Source organism: Melospiza georgiana, chromosome 8 (assembly GCF_028018845.1).
Source record: "Melospiza georgiana isolate bMelGeo1 chromosome 8, bMelGeo1.pri, whole genome shotgun sequence".
NCBI classification, from domain to species: domain Eukaryota; kingdom Metazoa; phylum Chordata; class Aves; order Passeriformes; family Passerellidae; genus Melospiza; species Melospiza georgiana.
In genome coordinates, this window is record NC_080437.1 from 14,990,340 (window position 1) to 15,009,774 (window position 19,435).

General features: G+C 38.2%; 1 protein-coding gene across 32 annotated transcripts in view; it reads left to right on the top strand.

Moving 5' to 3' along the window:
* The window catches only part of KCNMA1 (potassium calcium-activated channel subfamily M alpha 1), a 403,122-nt gene that overhangs the window by 343,768 nt on the left and 39,919 nt on the right, over positions 1-19,435 (top strand). For all 32 annotated transcript variants that reach the window (XM_058029021.1, XM_058029020.1, XM_058029013.1 and 29 more), the window contains 3 exons: positions 8,623-8,746; positions 11,674-11,898; positions 15,038-15,230. In XM_058029021.1, the coding sequence (XP_057885004.1) occupies positions 8,623-8,746; positions 11,674-11,898; positions 15,038-15,230 (542 nt within the window). The remainder of the gene's footprint in view (positions 1-8,622; positions 8,747-11,673; positions 11,899-15,037; positions 15,231-19,435) is intronic.

A 19,435-nucleotide genomic window follows, 5' to 3' on the forward strand; every position in this document is an offset into this window, starting at 1 on the left:
TGTAGCTGATATTTATCTTTAGAAGTTTTTTTATAAATTTGCTTTAAAAACTCCTTTTTCAAGTCAGTTTTTCCCCTGTCCCACCTGCCCAGAAATAGCTGGCTATTTTGCAAAGTTTTTCTCAGTTGTGGTTTGAGATCCAGAGGATCTAGAAGGAGCCTGGAACACAAGAAGTCTGGAGTATGAAAACAACAAATATGTGAAAAATTCATTAATAAATTGAAATCCAAATTGTGACTTTTGAATCATTCTGAGCAGCCCTAAAGTTAAGATAATGTTGAAAATGCTGCATAGGTTTTAGGTTCCCCCAGTGGTGGAGGGTATTATGCTATCAGACAAAACTTTGGCTTCTTGTATTGCTTGATTAGAACAGAGGATGGAAATGGTATCCCAGGGATTCCCTGGGACCTCGTGACAAGTGGTCTGACCTGGTGAGAGAGTGGGAGTTTTTGAGATTTACTAACACATAAGTAGAAATCTGCATTACCAAATATGAAATGGATAGATAGATTGGAATCCTTTTTAATGGCACCTTTTTAATGACTCTAAATTACAACATATTACTAACTGATATAAATAGACAATTGATATACAAATGCTCTTTGTGTGCATCATAGATGGTCTAGACTCATATTTAGGAAGTCACTGTTCTAACTGAATGCTGCATCACATCAAATGGCATGGGCAGAATCACACTGATGCAATACTAGAAGAGTCTAATTAATCAGAAACAAATCTTTCAAATTCCAACAATACCTACAAATCCAAATTAACCAGAAAAAATACTCAGCATTGTCATGACTGTTTTTACCTGTTTTACATCAGCAAAAGTTTGTCCCATTAAAGGCACAAGAGCATGGATACTTTTTAAAAATAACTGGAACTCCAACAGGAAAAAATGTAAGTTAAGATGTGAACACAAGGACATGCTATTACAGTAAAAAGTAAAATTTAAATAGGCAATGGAAGGAAAAGGAAGGCAGGCTGTGACTGGGAGAGTAGTCACATATCATGTATCCTTCATGAGGTGGAGAAGAAAAGTAGAACTGATCAATGCCTCTGGTATCATGCAGCAGTATCAGTCCTTGTTCATCATCTCAGTTGCAGGTTCTGATGTGTGTTATTGATGAGCAGCCACGTTAACTATGAGGAGGCCATGTTGCCTGAATGTCAAATAGCAAAGCTAGTTTTTAAAAAAATGTGTCATTTTGGATTCAGAATGACCAGTAAAAATGTGAAAAGCCCTGGATATGAATCAAAAAAGCCACTTAAATGATTGTTGCTGAGCCTCAAGTCTGTACTTATTGCTTTGGTAGCTGCTACTGCCTGAGTGGAATACACTGACTTGAAGGAAATGTCAGCCCAGCCGAGTTAAACTACCTCTTAATGCAAGAACAAATAGCATATGACAGGGCCCAAGGGGCCTGAAGAGCAAACAAATAGTTTGTCCCTGTCCACTCTGGATGTAGTGGTGTAGTTGACATAGGCCTCTAGACAAGTAGCATACTCAGCAAAGGGTCATTATCATTAGTGTCCCTGATCACATAAGAATCAGAGGCATCAGAGGACACTAGGTTTTCAGTGTGTTGCCAAGGAGAATTTCGTAAGCCTGAGGATTTTTTCTGATTGAAGATCTAAAATAATTCCCAACCAAACAATAAAACTTGCTCAGAAACTGTCAAGACCCAGCTAAATGACACAGAAAAACAAGTGAGCTCTTTGGCATACGTTTCCAGAAGCCTAATGAGATTATTTATCTGAAGTTGAGGAGGAAACCTCCTGTCTTTTTTCCTGAAGTTGTGTATAATATTTTAAGTATATGAACAATGGCTGTGCAAATTTATCTCCTCATCCACCCACTAAGCCACATACACTTAAATGTACATACACATTTTTGCTAGTGCCACTCAGCATGAATATGCATTGCCTCTGCTATTTTAGTGCTGCCCTTCCATGAAATGAAGCTGTGAGCTTTCTCATGGAAACAAAAAAAGAAAAAGTGATGGCAGATCCAGAGAAGCATTTCTCAAGCCATAAATGGTAAAATAAGTTGACTCTGATAATTTTCCATGACTCCCTTAAACCAGACATGAAGATAAGGTTTGAAAATGTGAAAACCCATGGATGAGCCATAATAATGGTATATATTTATGTCCCTCAACCTTGGAAGTTTCAATTTTGTACTCAAATTTATATCCAGACTATATGCAGTGCTAATATGCAATGATTAACAAGCTGCAACCCAGCAGGTATATAATAGCATAATTCACTTCTTGGTTCTGTTTTACAAGTTCACTAGGGAACAACAGGAGTAATTCAGTGATTGCCATGTTGCCTTACACCAACTTTTAACAATATTATAGAATCAAATTATTTAAATTTGGCGGTAGTATCTTTTAGCCTCCTGATTCTCAATCCTATCAGTAGACCAGGAACTGGTAGGTTTGGTTTCCTGTTTAATTTGTCTCCTTTCCATTTCTTTGTTGAAGGGCTGGCTTCTTGATCAGAAGTATGGTACCCAGGTTTCAAGAAGACTGTAGTGGGTTGGTGCTGGCTGATGTCAGACACCCTCAAAAGCTGCTCTCTCATCCCAAAAAGGCTTGTCCAAGACTTTGAGTAACTTTAAAAAAAAAAAAAATCGATGTTGTTTTTATTACCATGGCTTATCACACAACTACTGTATTGGGTTTGCATGGCCTGGTTTTGGTAGCCAGGGTGCTACAAGGGTGGCTTCTGTAAGAAACTGCTAGAAGTTTCCTCCACTGGCCAAGGCTGGGCCAATTAGAAATGATGGTAACACCTGTGTTATAACAGATTTAAGAACAAGGAACAAAAAGGTCCTGGTAGGACCTGTGACCCTGTGAAGGAGCCCTGCTGGAGCAGCCTGTCCTTGAAGGACTGCAATCAGTGGAACAGTGACCCAGATTTCAGCAGTTTGCAGAGAACTGCTGCCCATGGAATGGACCCACATTGGAGAAGTGCACAGAGAACTCTCCCATGGCATGGACCCCACACTGAAGCCAGGGAAGGATCCTCTCCAGGGAAGGATCCAGTAAAGCTTCTGAGAATAGTAAAACCAGCAACATCTGGTCAGAGCAAGAGGGAAGAAAGGACAATTAACACTGTAGTTTGGCCCATAAACTGGACTAGGCACTAGGTACAAACTGTATTAGATATAGTCTTCTTCCTAGATTTTGGGAAAAAAGACAGCATGAGATTGTAAAAATGTGATGATAGCTTCTGAATATGACAATGAAAGCATTTAACAGTAAAATGCAGGTTTTCTTTCTCTTGTCACACTGGGTTTTCTTCTGTAAAGCCTGGTGCATCTGGGCACTGAATCCTTACAAATTTCGTTTCTGATTAACCTGTGAAAGGAAAGATCAGTGAGAGAGTGTCATTAGTGTAACACACAGAGGCAACAAATTCTCATTACCACTTAATGCCATCCACACAGACTGCAGGGTCACAGGGAATGGCTAATGGTAGCCGACAAATGTTGGGTGTATTAGTCACAAAACATTTGCTGAATTCCATCAGAATGTCGTGACAACCTTCATAGCTAGTCCCAGCGAGCTGCTGGAGTCACTGGAGTTTTCCTGTGACAAGCCGTCACTCTGTCTTGGTTGAGCTTTATAGCACCAGTCAAAGCAGTCAGAGAAGATTGAAGTGACACAGGCCCACTGAGTAAATAGTGAAACATGCAGCACATCATGAAATATTCAGCCAGGGTGTAAAAGCTCTAAATGCTTTTTCAATTATTAGCACCTGCACTGGCTGCACACATCTAACACTAACAGCATGTTAATTGCCACAATTTGTTAGGGTAGTTGTAGGAGAAATTTTGAAGGCGTGAGACGTTCTTTAGCGTGTCTTCAATTCCTCTCTTACCTTCAGCAAACCCACTCCTTCCTCCTAAAATTAAGCATCTGTGTGCCTATACTTGTTAAGACATAACCACAAACCCCTAAGTCAGGTAGGAAAACTCAAAATTCCTGAACCACAGGCAGGGTGTCTCTAAAGACCCTGAATCTTGTGCAGGAGACTGCTGAATATCTTTTTGTGCGCAAAATCCAGATATGTCTACCTGAGAAAGGCAGAGTTGCAGACTTAAACAGACACAGGTTAAAGAGGAGTAGTGTTTTTATCAGGTGTGGTTTGCATTGACTTTATATAAGAGAATTTTATTGGAGGACAGAACAAAAACTAGCCAAGGCATTGTCTTAATAAAGCATAAAGACTAAGAGATTAGAGTTTATTTTCAGGCAACGCCAGGGTTCTCCCTGCTGGTCACACAGCATTCTTGTTCCCAGTGCTCAGCACTCAGGGTAGTTCCACTGCAGACCAGGGAGGGCATGTTGCTCTAGTTCTCAATTACATGTGTATAATAGCATAAGACAAGGGTGACATAATACAAGGGTATGTTTAACAATAGCCATTTACTGAGGCAGCCCTTTAGTCCTGAATAGTCTTTTCAGTTCTGTCCATCCCCAGTGAGTTACCCAAAAGTTTCAGACTCAAAACCTCAGATTTTGCAGTGGTTATAACTGTGTGCTAGAGAAGCAATACTCCTTGAAATGTAATGTTGACTTCCTTGCAGTAGGTTTGCTGTAAGTGGGATTTATGGTTTTGCTTTAGGCTGTTGTCTTCCAGGCAGGCTTTTTGGGTTTGCAGCTGTAGCTTGGCATTTAGCGTCGTTTTCAAGTTTAATTGCACATGAGTGGCATTATAGGCTCTTCAAAACATTGAAAAGATGGCATTTTGCTCTTCCTTTTAAGTCATGCGTATGTAATGTCTGCTATAAGAACCAGAGAAGCTATTTTTAAACTGGGGTTATGGATGAGGGAAATTTAACTTCTGTTCCTTTCCTTCCATATAGGCTATACATGTCTTTTCCCAGCCAGAAGGACCAAATGCTTTGGTCATTGCAAGTCATAAAAACCAACATCTCAATTAAAACAAGTACTAGGGGTTTAATTGACAGAAAGTGCTTTTCTTCATATGATTTGAATTCTTGAATCAGAGGACTTTGCAGCCCTGGAGAACATAATGAGTGCAGTGTGAATATAGGCATTTCTGCAGTAACCTGCCTATGTGACTCAAGCACAGCTTGACAAGGCCATCTTCAAGGATCAGGAGGCAGAGAGGCTCTAGAAACATTCAGTCCATGATTTGGCTGTAAGGGCAACAACTGTAATGCTTTGTGTAATATAAATTTTAATGGGAAGAGGGTGTCCAAATGCCTTAGGCAGATTTGACAGCTTTGGCCTCTCTGTGTGTCTATCTTAATTAATTTTAGTATTTGCAAAAGAGGTTTGGATTATCAGATTAATGAGGGTGTATATGTCCAAAGTAGTAATACTATTTTATAACTGTTCTGATCAATTCAGTTTTTAAATACATAAGTCGTATCTTCTGATACACTCAGTAACATCTGAGGACAAAGTTGGACCTAAGTAGCAACGAGTTTCCAAGGTCCACAGACAGCTTCAGGGACCACTTTAGTGAGAATGAAACATTGAATAAAGAGAAATTTAAAAAATATCTTAGCCCAAAAGATTTAAAATTAATAAGTCCACTTACATGGATAACCCCACATATTGTGAAACAAAATGTGGCTAGTCATATCAGAGAGTCCTTCTCAGGCAATAATCCCTTATCCTGGAGTAAAAGTAGAAAATACTATCTCTTAGCATGTTTTCATGTTGCGTGTCCCATCCTTTTTGCTTCCTTTAAGGTTCCCACTTGCTATACTCCAAGCAATAAAGCAGAGTCTAAACTGTCTATGATGCTGCCAATAAATGCATGTATTGATAAAAAAAAACAAAAACTAAAAAACCAAAGGGCTTTTTTTAAAAAAATCACAATTTGTTGCCTAAAAATTCAACAAGGGATTACATCTGATGATTCACATGCTCTGTTTTTCTCTGAAACCAACTTATGTTTAAGCCTAAAATATTCTAATAAACCTTTGGAAGAAGGTACTTTGAATGTTCCCTGTTAGGATGCAAAGCCCTAAAGAACTGTGCTGGGCTCTAAGCACTCACACTAAAAACTGCCTCAAACCTCAAGGCAGTTGACCGTAATTGGATGTCAGATATCTGATATCACCTGCTTTGTTATAACATACCTTTCAATTTGTATCATTTCTGTGAATCATTTTTATGTCTGGGATTAGAGTATTGCTAAATAGTCACTTGTGTTAAAGCTTCAGATAATCTATTTAATTTTAAATCTCAGAGCAGAAAGGAAACACTGACTACAAAACTAGAATATGGCATTGTTTAAAAATTAATTTATTACAGTTCCTCTGATGAAGGATAGAGGGGAAAGTTCCTTCTTAAATGTGCTTGATTTCTGAAAGGAAAAGATGTGATTTGACTGGTGAACTTTGCTTTTGAAAAGTGAAATTTTCAGTGCTCCTCTAGAAAACTCATGAAGAAATGTTCTGTGGAAGTACTGGGGTAAAAAACCTAACCCTGAAACAACAGAAAGAAAATCATTCCTCAATGGAAGCTCCTGAAGATTCCTAATATTTTGGCAAACTTTCTTATTTTGAAGCAAATAGATAACACATTCCATTAGAAAAAATAGTTGGGACAGAGCACCACTAAATGTAGTCTGAACATTAGTGCAACCTTCAAATTGAAGCGTGCGCAGGGCTGCAGGTCTTATTGTACCACCTGCAACTCTGAGCAGATGGGGAATGGCCAGTGAGTGGCATCTCAGCTCTCAGACAAAACTACCATGGCTGCATCTTGCTGATGGATGCAAGAGAATGCAGAGTCTATATGTTTTTATAGAAATTTTAAAAAAGCCAACAGAACAACAACCAAGCCCCCACAATAAATGCCTTTGATACAGCTTTTTCATCTCTGCTTCCTGTAAAAGAGGGCACACACTATGCAAGGCCTGTTATTATTCATCTTGGAGCAGGAACAGAGACTCCAGGTATTCCAGTAGGGCCTCCCTGCTGCTAGTGGGTTACAGCGAAATCACTGAACTGTATTCCACTGAGAGAAGTAAAAAACTTTGAAAACATAGTGTTTCTTCTTTCCAGATGAGTCTATGTCTTTGCCATGTGGGGCGTTGATTGTCTTAAAGCATCAGAAGATTCTGGTTTAAATGGAACATTGTATTAATAATTTCTCAACTTTTTTTGAACCACTTTCTTTGGAGTTGACCCTGAGTAAGAATAAGTAATACATAAGAATTTTCCGCTGATTTCAATGGATCTGTAATCAATGGCTATGAAATCACAGTAATTGATCACCCTGACTGAATTTGAGATTGTACTTTTCACAGGAAGCAAGCGTTGGTTGCATGGTAATTTAGCATACCATGTTCAAGGTAAATTAACCCATATCACACACCATGTTCACAGTCTGCTTTAGCAGTCCAGGAAGAAGAGAGGATGTCACCACAGTGTGCTGGTTCAAATGCTTTAAAAGCAGGAAACTTTCCTGTTTTAAGAGCTCAGAGCATATGGGCATTTCTTTAACAGGCTTCAAAGGGCAAACTGCTTTAAAATTTGGATACCTGTCTCAGAGCAATTAGCATATTCTTGCGTTGCAAATACTTCTTTGAAATGTTACAGTTCTATATCAAGATATTTCAAGCATTCATGACAAAAACCTGAGGTAAAGACTGTAGCTTTCCAGACAAAGCACTATTGAATCATGCTAAATATAAGATTTTAGGGTCAGTTTACCCTGTACCTTGTGAATATGATTCTGCTAATGCTATTGCATAATGCAGTCACTTAGGGGTCTTCACCAGCATGTGAGTGTTGGAGTCACTTAGTACTTAATTTAATGTTTGATTTTAGCATATAAATTAAAGGACTCTGTGTCTGTGCTTAGATGCAGCTATATAGCTGGAGAGCAAGTTCATAAAAATATCTTTTATTTGCTTCTCCTTTGAGAAGCCTTGTGCTTTAAAATGTTCCAGCAGAAACACTTAGAAGGTTATCACAGGTAGAGTTGTCAGAGAAAATGGACATTGTTATTTGGTATTAAAATCATGTATTCCAGATGTGGGCATTTGTTAGTCAGTCTGCTCTAAAATGACATACTGTTGAATCTTTAAAAGGCTTCAGTTTGGGAAAGCAAAATATGATTGGGCAAATTGCTAAAATATTTAAAGTGCAGCCTGTTAAAGCTTTTACTGTGAAGAGCATCACGTCAGAAGTTGTATGTGGTAAAAGCAAGTAATTGGCTTTCCATACTTATGCCAGTCAGTCAGCATGGGGCTCTGTTCCTATCCCTTCTACTTCATTGCAGATGCCTATAGGAACTTTGATATTTATTTCAGAGGGGTGGGACTGGAAAGAAAAAATCTTGGACAGATGTGATGGTGTCAGAAAACCGTATTTAAAATTAAGTTGTTATTGGCATAAAAGAGGATAGAAAGTCATTGAAACTGCACCCAACATTTAAAATTTAATTTTTTGTTTTGGTATGCCGCTTTTGTTTAAAAATGTCCTATTGAAACCATGTTAAAGTGTAAATACATTTCATTTTTTTACTTTTGTCCCTCTTTGTACATAGCTCTTGGGATATCTTTCCATCCATAATTCATAGTATTTTCCATTTATGCTGTCCTCAACTTGTTTTTCCCCAGGCATGACCCCTTGTTAATTCCTGGCAACGAGCAGATTGACAATATGGATGCCAACGTGAAAAAATACGACTCTACAGGGATGTTTCATTGGTGTCCAGCCAAAGACATCGAAAAGGTCATTTTGGTAGGTATTGATGAGGAGTTGTGTTTGAAAAGAGGTTATTTAAACCATAGAACTGATGTCTAATGGATAAATAAGTTCATGTCTGTCACAAAATCCAGTGTGTTGAAATCAGGAGCAAGAGTGATGAAACCAAAGCTAGGATTTTGGTTAAAGAATTTTGATTGCATAAATCTTTGTGCCCAGTGCAACAATAATAAATCATCCAGTATAGGGAATTTCTTTTTCATAAACTGAAATTTACGTACTTGGTTTACATTTTTATAGAGAATTAAGATTAGAAATACTTGAATTCTTAAATACCCCACTTTTCTCTTTACACAAGAGAGTAATGATTCTAACACAGACAATTGTTGTTTTGACTTATCTCTTGTTTATTGATGTTTTATTAATTATTGTTAATTTATTTTTATTAATTTTGCTCTCTTAGAACTCCTCTCTCAATTCCCAATGTTTCAAGATGCCCAAATAGGCAGAGCAAGTAATGCTCCTACTCTGACTCTAGCATGTTGCAGTGAGCCCTGTCTATGTTTGTTTCATTCCTTTAACTGGGAAAACCATCAAACTGACTCAAGTCATTAAAAATAATTAGGAGGCCTATCACAGTCTATTTTGAAAGTTTATGCCACTTGTGCTCATGTACTTATACCTAAGAGTAGCAAGTAACTAACCCCAGATCTCACACGCAAAACTGATTATATTTGAAATGAACTCCCTGGTGGATCTTCACTTTGTCGCACTTCATAAAGCTTTTCCCGAGCCTGCTCTCTTAGATTTTCCTGCACTGTGGCATGGTGTAGCCAACGATGGTGACAGCCCCAGTTATTCTAGCAATCAGGGGTTAAAAGCTTGTCTCCGGTTCTCCTCAGGGGTTTCTGTAATAACTCTGACATTGCCTGGAATTGCAATATCAGTGTTTAAATAGCCAAGCAAGTAAATTCTAAATTTTGGAGATGGAGCTTGAGATGGAGTTTTCCTGAACAGCTTTAAATAGCATCATTTATTTGTAATCAGCAAGCAAGAAGGGGTATCCCTGCTGTACAACATTTTAGAGATAAAAATCTTCCTTTGTGGTACACGTTTTAGCTGGCAAACTGCATGTTGCCCTACTTTGAAAAGTGTTCCCTCACAAATGGTGCTGGGGAGTGACTCAGTCACCATCTCTAGGTTATGCCATGTTATTTTTTTCCACTACCAGCCTGAATCTGCAAGTCTGCCCTGGTTCTTTCTGCTTCATGCATCATCACCTATACACGGCCAGCAAAATGCTTCCCTACACCTTTTCAAGCTCACAGTCCACAATTTATGTCTACATTCATATCTATGCAAATTTAATGCTGTCCTTAGAGACCGCACAAGTACAAATTAGTGCATAATTTGAAGATGATGAGATTTCCCAGGTTGTCTTCTAATTGATACTTGATGATGTCCCAGTCAAAAAAGAATTAATTTTTCTGCCCAGGATCTGTTTTGGCTCTGTGACATTCCAGCAGTATCAGGTAGTTAGAAGGGATTTTTGCCATACGTGGCTGCATACAGATTTATGGAGTGACATTTTTTACATACCTGCTTTCAAGACTTGGTCTCTGTCTTGTAAAGTCTGAGTATTCCAGATGCATGGGCAGAGGCATGGGACAACTTAGATGCTTCACTGGAGGATTCACTCCTGTCTTCTGCTGTTTGAAGGGCCAAGACAACTCTCTTGGTCAAGCTGTATGAAAATCAGTGTAATTTCTCTGGAGAAACTGAAAGCTCATGCATTTTTTAACTGATGAGAAAACTTCTAATCAGAGTTCCCATTCTTCTGACATAATGAACATAACTGCTGCATATTCCAATCTTAATTGCACACCACCATGCTTCTGTAATTTAGAAAAATGACTTATACTGTGGATAAGTGAGAGGAAAATTTTGTGTATCGCCACTGGTTTAGTTTTGTTCATTGGCAAAACTTCTGTGTAATGGTAAAGAGTGTACAATTTCTTGGCAATATGGTAACAGTGGTTCTCCAACTACGTGATGGAGCACTACAATGCCAAGACTGGCTTCAGAAATTACGGTAATTTTTTCCATGTGGCTTCATTTAATCATCTTGGTGTTTGAGTTGCCTGCTCAACTGTACTAAACAATGCTGAAATTAGTGCAAAAAGTTATTCTTTCACTGAGACAAGAAGATAATTCTGGACACTATTCCAGAATTCTGGACACTATTCCAATATTCCAATAATTCTGAAATATTGTTTGAATATTCTCCTTGAGACCTTTTCCTCAGTAAGTCCAATTGGCCTGAAAGTTTAGTACTAGTCACAAACTTGTCCTTGTATTTTGTTACTGAGAGAAGCTCTGTGGCATATAGTGGGCATCCACTGGAAAGCAGAGCAGTGTAGGGCATTCATGGATTGCTTCTCAGAGAAGCAGCAGCTTCTCCTTAAATAAGAGCTTTGACTCTAAGAGATTATGGTCAGCTCACAAGATCTGAGTAATATCACAAAGCCCTACTAGGAGCACTGGACACTCAACATCTTCTTTTCCAAATTGGCATTGAAAAACCCCATCCAGTGATTTGTCAACCAGGGCATGACTTTGCATCTCTTTTCTGTAATCCTTAGCTAAACCTACAGTACTGTGTAGCCAGAGTCACAATCCACATGTATAGAAACTTGCACAGCACCAGAATTTGGTCCAATACTATATCTTCCCATATGCCAGAGGGCTTGCAAACAAGAACAGTTGTTGTTTTTTTTCTGCTGAGCACATTTAATGTAATATAAATAGGGGTAAAATGAATAGCTGTATCAAACTATTTCTTTGTGCATGAGCAATATTGACAGTTGTATTTTTCCTGGTTTTAAACTCAATATATGATTTAAGATTCCCTTTGTTTCATTTTTCCCTTGTCTTTTTGTTTTGTTTTGTTTGTTTGTTTTTAGACTCGAAGTGAAGCAGCGATGACAGTTTTAAGTGGGCATGTAGTCGTTTGCATATTTGGGGATGTTAAATCTGCTTTGATTGGATTAAGAAATTTAGTGATGCCATTACGAGCCAGCAACTTTCACTACCATGAACTCAAGCACATTGTGTTTGTGGGTTCACTTGAATACCTGAGAAGGGAATGGGAGACACTGCATAACTTCCCCAAGGTTTCAATCTTGCCTGTAAGTTCAAAAGCCATATTATTGATACTTTGTTATTTAGGACACCAGCTGGATAGATTCGTATTGACTTTGATCTTAGGCTTTTTTACTTTTGTCTACTTATAGGCCTGAGGACTTAGATTTTCCCTTTACTGTGTCTATGAAAACGGAGCCCTGTGAGACCTTATTAGATGTTATTTGCTGCAGTGTTTGGTGCCTCATCATCCTCATCGGATGAATTTCAGCTGCTATCAGATGTATTAGCTGTGTTATGTATTGACCATTCACTGTAGCGCCCTGCATGGAGCTGGTTCTGATGTTGTGATTTCCCTGACAGAATGACAGTAGTTATTTATGATATTATTTATGGTTTTATACCCACAAAACCTTTGAAAAAATTATTGTTACTCTGTCAACATAATATTTATATGTATTCATAAAGACTTCCTGTGGACTGGCCTGCTTTTTAAGGAACACTGCCCTGGCATTTCAGTTCAGAGTCCTGTAGGAAAGTACAGCAAAACCCTGACCCTTTTTAAATCAATGAAAAGCTCCTATTGATCTTGGTAGGCACAGTCACTAAAACTGCAAAAGCCCTTTTTCTCCTATGTATCATTATGATTCACTCATATGACCACAATATAGAATCAAGAGCTCCAGGACTAACAAAGTCCCCCAAGCTGGTGATCTTAGGTGACCACAGCTATAAATGACATGTGGGAGCCCATGGTATAAGTGAAAGAAAATGCTCAGCATGTTACATAGCAAAGTTAGTTTAGATATTTTTTAAGAACGAAAAATTGTAAGTTTACTAGTTTCAGTAATTTCATTTCAGCAGTTAAAAATAAACAAATCAATGATGAATGTAACTTTAACTGAATAATTGGGAAAATAGCTATAGAATGAAAGGACTGTCTTTGCTTTTTGATTAATTCAGACTGTAGGTCTTTGTTACTGTAAATGCAGTTTTAGTGTTAGCCCTTGGCATTTTTCTGTAACCTGATCCAACAGATGGTGTCACAAGATTCTCTACTGTCACAAAAATGGTGTCAATATCAGATTTGGTCAGTTAATATCCTCCTCTTTCTGCCAATTCCTTTTAATTCCAGTCACTGTGAAGGCTAAAAACTAGAGAATCAGAATTAAATTGATAATACTGTTGAACTATCAAGCAGAATAGAATCCCGCCACTGTTTCCAGTATATAATGTTTATCCATTATTACAATATGTTTTTGCAAAGTTTTGATTCTGAATTCTGAAGAGGCATAAAATAAATATTCACCAGCTTTACTTTCCCCAGTTTACACCAAAATTCAGAATAGCTTTAGATTAGTTTTGACTTGAACAGCTTAAATAGTTAGTTGATGCAACTTTAAAAATACAGGAATTTATAAAGGAATTGTATCTGACATAGTAATCAAGAGTGCTGAAGACCACACAGACTTCATTCCTGTTACTTCCATTTTTTTTTTTTTTTTGCAGCCTATCTGGTTCAAAATGGTGATATAAAGTTAAAATATCTGATGTAATTTTACTAATTTTAAAATGTACTTAAGGGTCTGAGATTATACTTGTAGGAACCTCTTAAAAGGAGGCCACTTTCATATTTCCCTGTGCTTTGGTTCACAAGGTAAAACTTGCTGTTGATGTCTGATGGAGATGTGGTTACAGCTGAATATGAAAACATTTGTTCTAGTTAAAAAAAAAAAAAGTGGAATTTAAAGTCTGTATTAAGAGATGCCTTAAGCTGCTGAATAAACTCTTAAAAAGTAGGCAAATGCCAATTTTAAATATCCTCAGGCAGCCTTAATTCTGTCCCTTTGCATAAAATCATTAGGAGTGAGCCTCTAATTAATTACATGATTGCATATTATTTTTCCCCACAGGAGCCCTGCTTCACTTGGTGCACAGTACAGGCACAAAGGGCAGGATTAAGGTGGCTGGAATAATCATATTCTAACTTTGGAGCAGTTTATAATGAAATCATATCTGTTTGATACATACTTTTCACAAGGCTTCATGCCTCAAATTATTGAAAATTACATGGAATAATTAAACTGGCAAACACTGAATAAGAATTAAGCTCTTCCTTCATGTGTGCATTTTAAATTCACTTTTGCATTGAGTACTCTCAGAGGAGTTCAGGAGGTATTCACCATGAATGATCAGGAGATGGAAGACCAGGGTCTTGATTTTATGAAAATCACTGCATGACACTGGGACAGTTATGTCTCCTCATCATCAGGGTCTTTGGGTACAAATCCATGTGAGGCAGCAGAGTAGAATCCAGTTTCCATTTAAAAAAAGGGAATATATTTCCTGGACCTTGCAGCCCCTGTGATGTAGACTTAATATTCTGTAACTACAGTTGTGGACTGTTGAATGTGAAAGGAAAGTGTATTTTAAACAAAAAATATCATGTTAAGTGTCATATCTCAGCTTTGTTAACTATGAAAAAAATCCACAGGCTACCACAGCATTTCATTTTAATGATTCCGTTCTCTGATTGAGGATTGTGGAACAGGGAACGTTGCACAAGCTGTGCCCATTAGGATAAAGTCCTGCTTCTATTTCAAAGGGTTTAATCACACAGCTTTGAAGCTCAGTGTGTTTTCCTTCTAGAAGCACCAAAAGCGTGCTTTGAAAAGGATTAACCTTTTCTGTGTATTGCTTTAGGTAGAAAAAAATAGCTTTGTCCTGATTGCATTTCAAATGTGCAGGACACGTAATGCTTTCCTGTTTAAATTGCTGTTCTTTTGCCCAAGACCATTGTGGCTTGGTAGTAGATAAATAGACATTTAAAACACCCCCCTTGTTATATTCAGAGAGCCAGAGGTTGCCACATGATAGCAGCTTAAATCAAGACAATTTCAAGTCACCGATGAGATGTAGAATGCTGGCATTATTCCTGTTTCTTGTTTGTTAGTAATAGCTTGACTGAGTATTGAGACTGAACCTAAAATGCTGCCATCAGCACCAACTACCCTTTAGATTAGCACACATCTCCTATTCCCTGGCACATAGTTAGACCAGCTTAATGTCAGAGCATAAAAAAGATACTTGTTAAATAATTTCCCAAAGCTCCTTCTCAATCTTTAATTTGTTTTTCTTTTTTTTCCCCCTCTCGTGCACCCCCCTTTTCTCCTCGCTGTGCCGAAGGGTACGCCATTAAGTCGGGCTGATTTAAGGGCTGTCAACATCAACCTCTGCGACATGTGCGTTATCCTGTCAGCCAATCAGAATAATATTGATGATGCTTCGCTGCAGGACAAGGAATGCATCTTGGCGTCACTCAACATCAAATCTATGCAGTTTGATGACAGCATTGGGGTCTTGCAGGCTAATTCCCAAGGTAAGGACTGCCCTATAATACTTCTCTGCAGTGCCTACAGGGGACAGGACCTGGCAGGAAGAATATCCCTCACTCAGTAATTCAAAGAGCCCTACATCAGCTTGCTTGACAGTTAAACCTGCTGATTGGTATGATGGCTTTTAAAGGGACAGTCACGTAGTTTCTCTGCTACATCACAGAGCGCATCTTTCAAAAGAAAAATGAATGAACATGAAACTGGCATTTTTTCTCATTTTGAAATTTTCCTAGATAATGTATAAAAACGTCGTTTTCTCACTGTGGCTTCCTTTTCAGGGTGAGTTGCTGTTATATAACTGGTGATAACTCGCAGTTATTCTTTGGAATACCTGAATTCTGTCTAGCAAAATTTATTTTTATGTAAAACACATTGAAACTACAGAGAAAATGCAAGTTTTAGTAGCACAACCCAAAAAGTAAAATAAAAACAACAAGAACTTTTAATTTTCTTTGCAGCTTTGGCGCTTCTTGCTCAAGAAGCCACAGAGAATTAACTCAAAGCTGATTTCTTCCCATGGTTTGACGTGCACTCATCCCATTTAAGAACATTGAACAAAATCTTTCAGTCTTTCCAGAGAGAAGGGGACTGATTCATAGGTTGCCAAAGGCTATTTTACACCATCTGTGCCTGTGCAAAGCAGCTGCAAAGCAGTCATAAGCACCCTGGCAAAGACCATCAGTGTAAAACAATCATCTTCCCATCCCTGAAGGGTCTTGCAGCTTATGCAGCTGAAGTCCTACCTTTGATAAACCTATTAAGTGCAGCAGTAAATATTCCCTCTGGATCTAGTTCTGCTGTAAATGTAGGTGGAAAGGATTGTGCTTTGGTCTGCAGTTTCCCGAGAGCCTGATCTAGAGATAGGTTTCCCTCAAGGACTGTGAGAACTAAGATTAAGTTCAGATTTTCCTCTTTACACTCTAATCAGGAAATAGGAATTATATGCCAAAAATCAGAGGTTGCAGTGGAACTTCTTGAATATAGAAACTTGAACATAGAAAATTCTTTGTTAGAATCAGCAATAAAATAGTGGAATTCAATACTGGAATTAAATTGTTCCAGAAAGCTAAAAGTTTGAACTTTTCAAAGTCGAATTGGACAGTTTTCTGGATAAGAAGTAGATTTAGCGAAGAAAAGGAAGAAACTGATTGTTTTCAATCCCATGAATGTTGAAAGTTTCAAATCTGTGGTCTGGAAATAACAAAACCCCAAATATTTTAGAGTTCTTTCCTCACAAATTTTTGAGGCCAACTTGCTCACAGTCTGATAGCTTGTAGTCATGATTAGGAAACTCATTGCAAAAGTGGAAGACATGCATAGAGGTTCCTTCTTTTGCTGGTTTAGCCCTGGGATCTGAAATTCTGTGTCTCAAAACTAAATCTGTACTTCCACTACCAGGCTAATGGCTATTTGTCAAATCTCTCTCAGTCTCCTGTCACACACATAATTAAAATAATCAAGAATCTCTTCTTGAGAACAAACAGTCTGAGAGAATTTTCCATCTTTGCTTAGAAGTTAGAGACATTTCCAGCACTTGACTGTTTTATTTTACCTCTGGGAGTACACAGGGTCACACCATCCCTCAGTGAGGATAGAGAAACCTGTCAATATCCAGTCTTGTGCACCACATGAACACTTGTCATTTTTTACTCTCTATCCTTGGAGGTATTCAAGACCTGACTGCACAAAGCTCAAAGAAGCTGATCTGACCTCATGGTTGACCCTGCTTAGAGCAGGAAATAAGACCAGAGACCCTCCAATGTCCTTTCCAGACTGAATTGTTCTGTGACTCTCTAATACCCAGATTGCTGCTGCAGCAATAGGTCAGGAAGTGTTTGCTGGCCACAGTCCAAATCCCTTTAGCCCTTTTAAATGTTGCTGATGCAGAGAAGCAGAAGAACAATAGGTGAGCACAGTTTTAGAAATTTTTGACATTTCTTCAGGTAAATACCGGACTGCATGTTAAAAAATTAAAGGTGACTCTTTCCATAGCTGTTCTGGGGAAACAGGGCAAAACATAAGTCAGGTAACCAGCAGCCTATTTTAATTGGAAGCACTGAATGAGGAGGGGTTCTTGCAAGCCCAGTTGCTTCAGAAAACAATTATCTTCACAGTAAATTCTCTGTTTATGAAATCTACAACTCCTGACTTGGTTCTGCTCCTTTCAGTACTGTAAATTTTGATGAAAGACCTTGAATAAAATGATTAGACTGTCAGAAGCAGTTAGAATCAATGGGTAGTACAAACTTTACTGGAAATTATATGCAACGTGACATTTTTGTCTCTGAAATGCAGCTTTAACATACGGTGGACACAACTATCATGACATTTACATAAAGTAGGTGATTCAACTTTTGCTGGGCAAGAAGCAGCATACTAGAACAAACTCGCAGATTCTTGCTGGCAATTAAGTACTTTTATTTATAGAGCAAGTTGTCATTTTACATTTGTGTATTGCTTGCCTGAGTTTTTCTAGATCTTAATGCATGATTTTGAATTAAGACATTCTCATCAACACCATGCTTGGATGATGTGTTATTCTTTCATGTTACTTTTGTTACTGATCATCAGAAACACTGACATTAGAAAATATGGAGGTGTGGCAGAAGGTCAGTTGCCCTGTGACAGGGTGTTGAAAAGAGAAGAAATAAAATATGTGAGCAGTCTAAGAAATGTATGGGGTGAGCTGCAAGATTTTTGGTGAGGGATTTAGCAGTATTTGCTATTCTGGCTGAATAAATAGTATTTCATATGTATAATTATGAAGTCAGTAAGTGATGGAATCTCATATGAAAACCTGATATATAATTTCATGTTTACATTTCTGAAAAAAAATGCAGTCATTTAATTGATAAGTTATTGAATATACAAGGATCTTTCTAGTGTGTATCTGTGATTGTTTCATTTCAGCTTTAGGCAAAAGGTGACACCAGTACAAGAAGGGTGCCATAAAACCAGGATGCGAATTTATTTAACCATCAGATAAGCCATAATTGTTGGCAAGTTTGAAGTACAGGCCTATGTCTATAACTCCTTTGCTTTAAGTTGGTAGCAGGAAGAGAATCCACACATTTTGGGATTTCATTCCATTGTTCTTAGAGCTTCATCCTCATCACCTGCTTTAACACCAAAGTCACTCTCAGTCCTAGGCATATAAAAATGTATCCATCCAAACATGCCCTTTCCAGCCAGAGATGTAGCTTTGAAACAGAACCCAGGTGCAATCTGAGAGGAAGGATCTTGCAGAAGGAGCAGGTGGGTGGACACATGACTGCATACTTTGCTGAAAGGGAAATTTCTGTAACAATAGGGCTAGCAATTCCCAATGGATTAACTGCTGAAAAATCAGCTCTGAATTAATCTGGTTTGCATCAACAAAGGATTTTCTGACTACTAGTGCAAGATGAACTTAAAATACACACAGCCATTCTCATACAGAAGTGAAGATTTGATGGTATTTCCTTGTGGTGTAATAATATCCCCAGGTTTTCTTACTGGTTGACAGTAATTATCAATTATCTGGACCTTCTGTAAGTAGTGCAGCAACATTTTTGTCCTCTGGCTTGCCCATCTTGGTTCGTAACTGATCCTGCCAGAATTGCATCTCATCTAAGCACAGTGCTCTGCCTCGACCTTCCACAGAAGAAAAATCCAACTCAAAGTTCCAAGACACAGGAAAAAAATAATAATCTGGACCAGAGCTACAAATGACCTAGCATATCCAGAGGGGATGGCAGTAAACTATCTAAGTTGTCAAATCTATGTTCATCATCAGCTGTCTGGCAACATACGACCAGATGCATGGCTACACAGAACTGCTTGTGCAAACAACCTGTCTTCCTTAGGAAGAAAAGCTTACTAACAGTTTTGAAAGGATTTTTTGGTCTCCTTTACATAAAGTATGTACTTCTACTCAAAAAGAAAAGAAGCTCTTTCAAATTAAACCTGTGCTGTTGGAAGTTGTCACGTTGAAAGTGTTCTCAGGGCTGTCTGCATTGATCATTTCAAAGGTGACTGAGCAGCTCTGTAGGCTTGCTAGAGGTTAGGGCTGCAGACTCTAATGCCCTGAAAATGAGCTTTGGAAATCATCCCGGCAGTTCATTGCCCTTGGGAGACCTAGAACCTGGATTCCAAGGCCAGAAAGGCCAAAGTGTATCCCACTGAAGCTGCAGCACACTATTGTTTCATT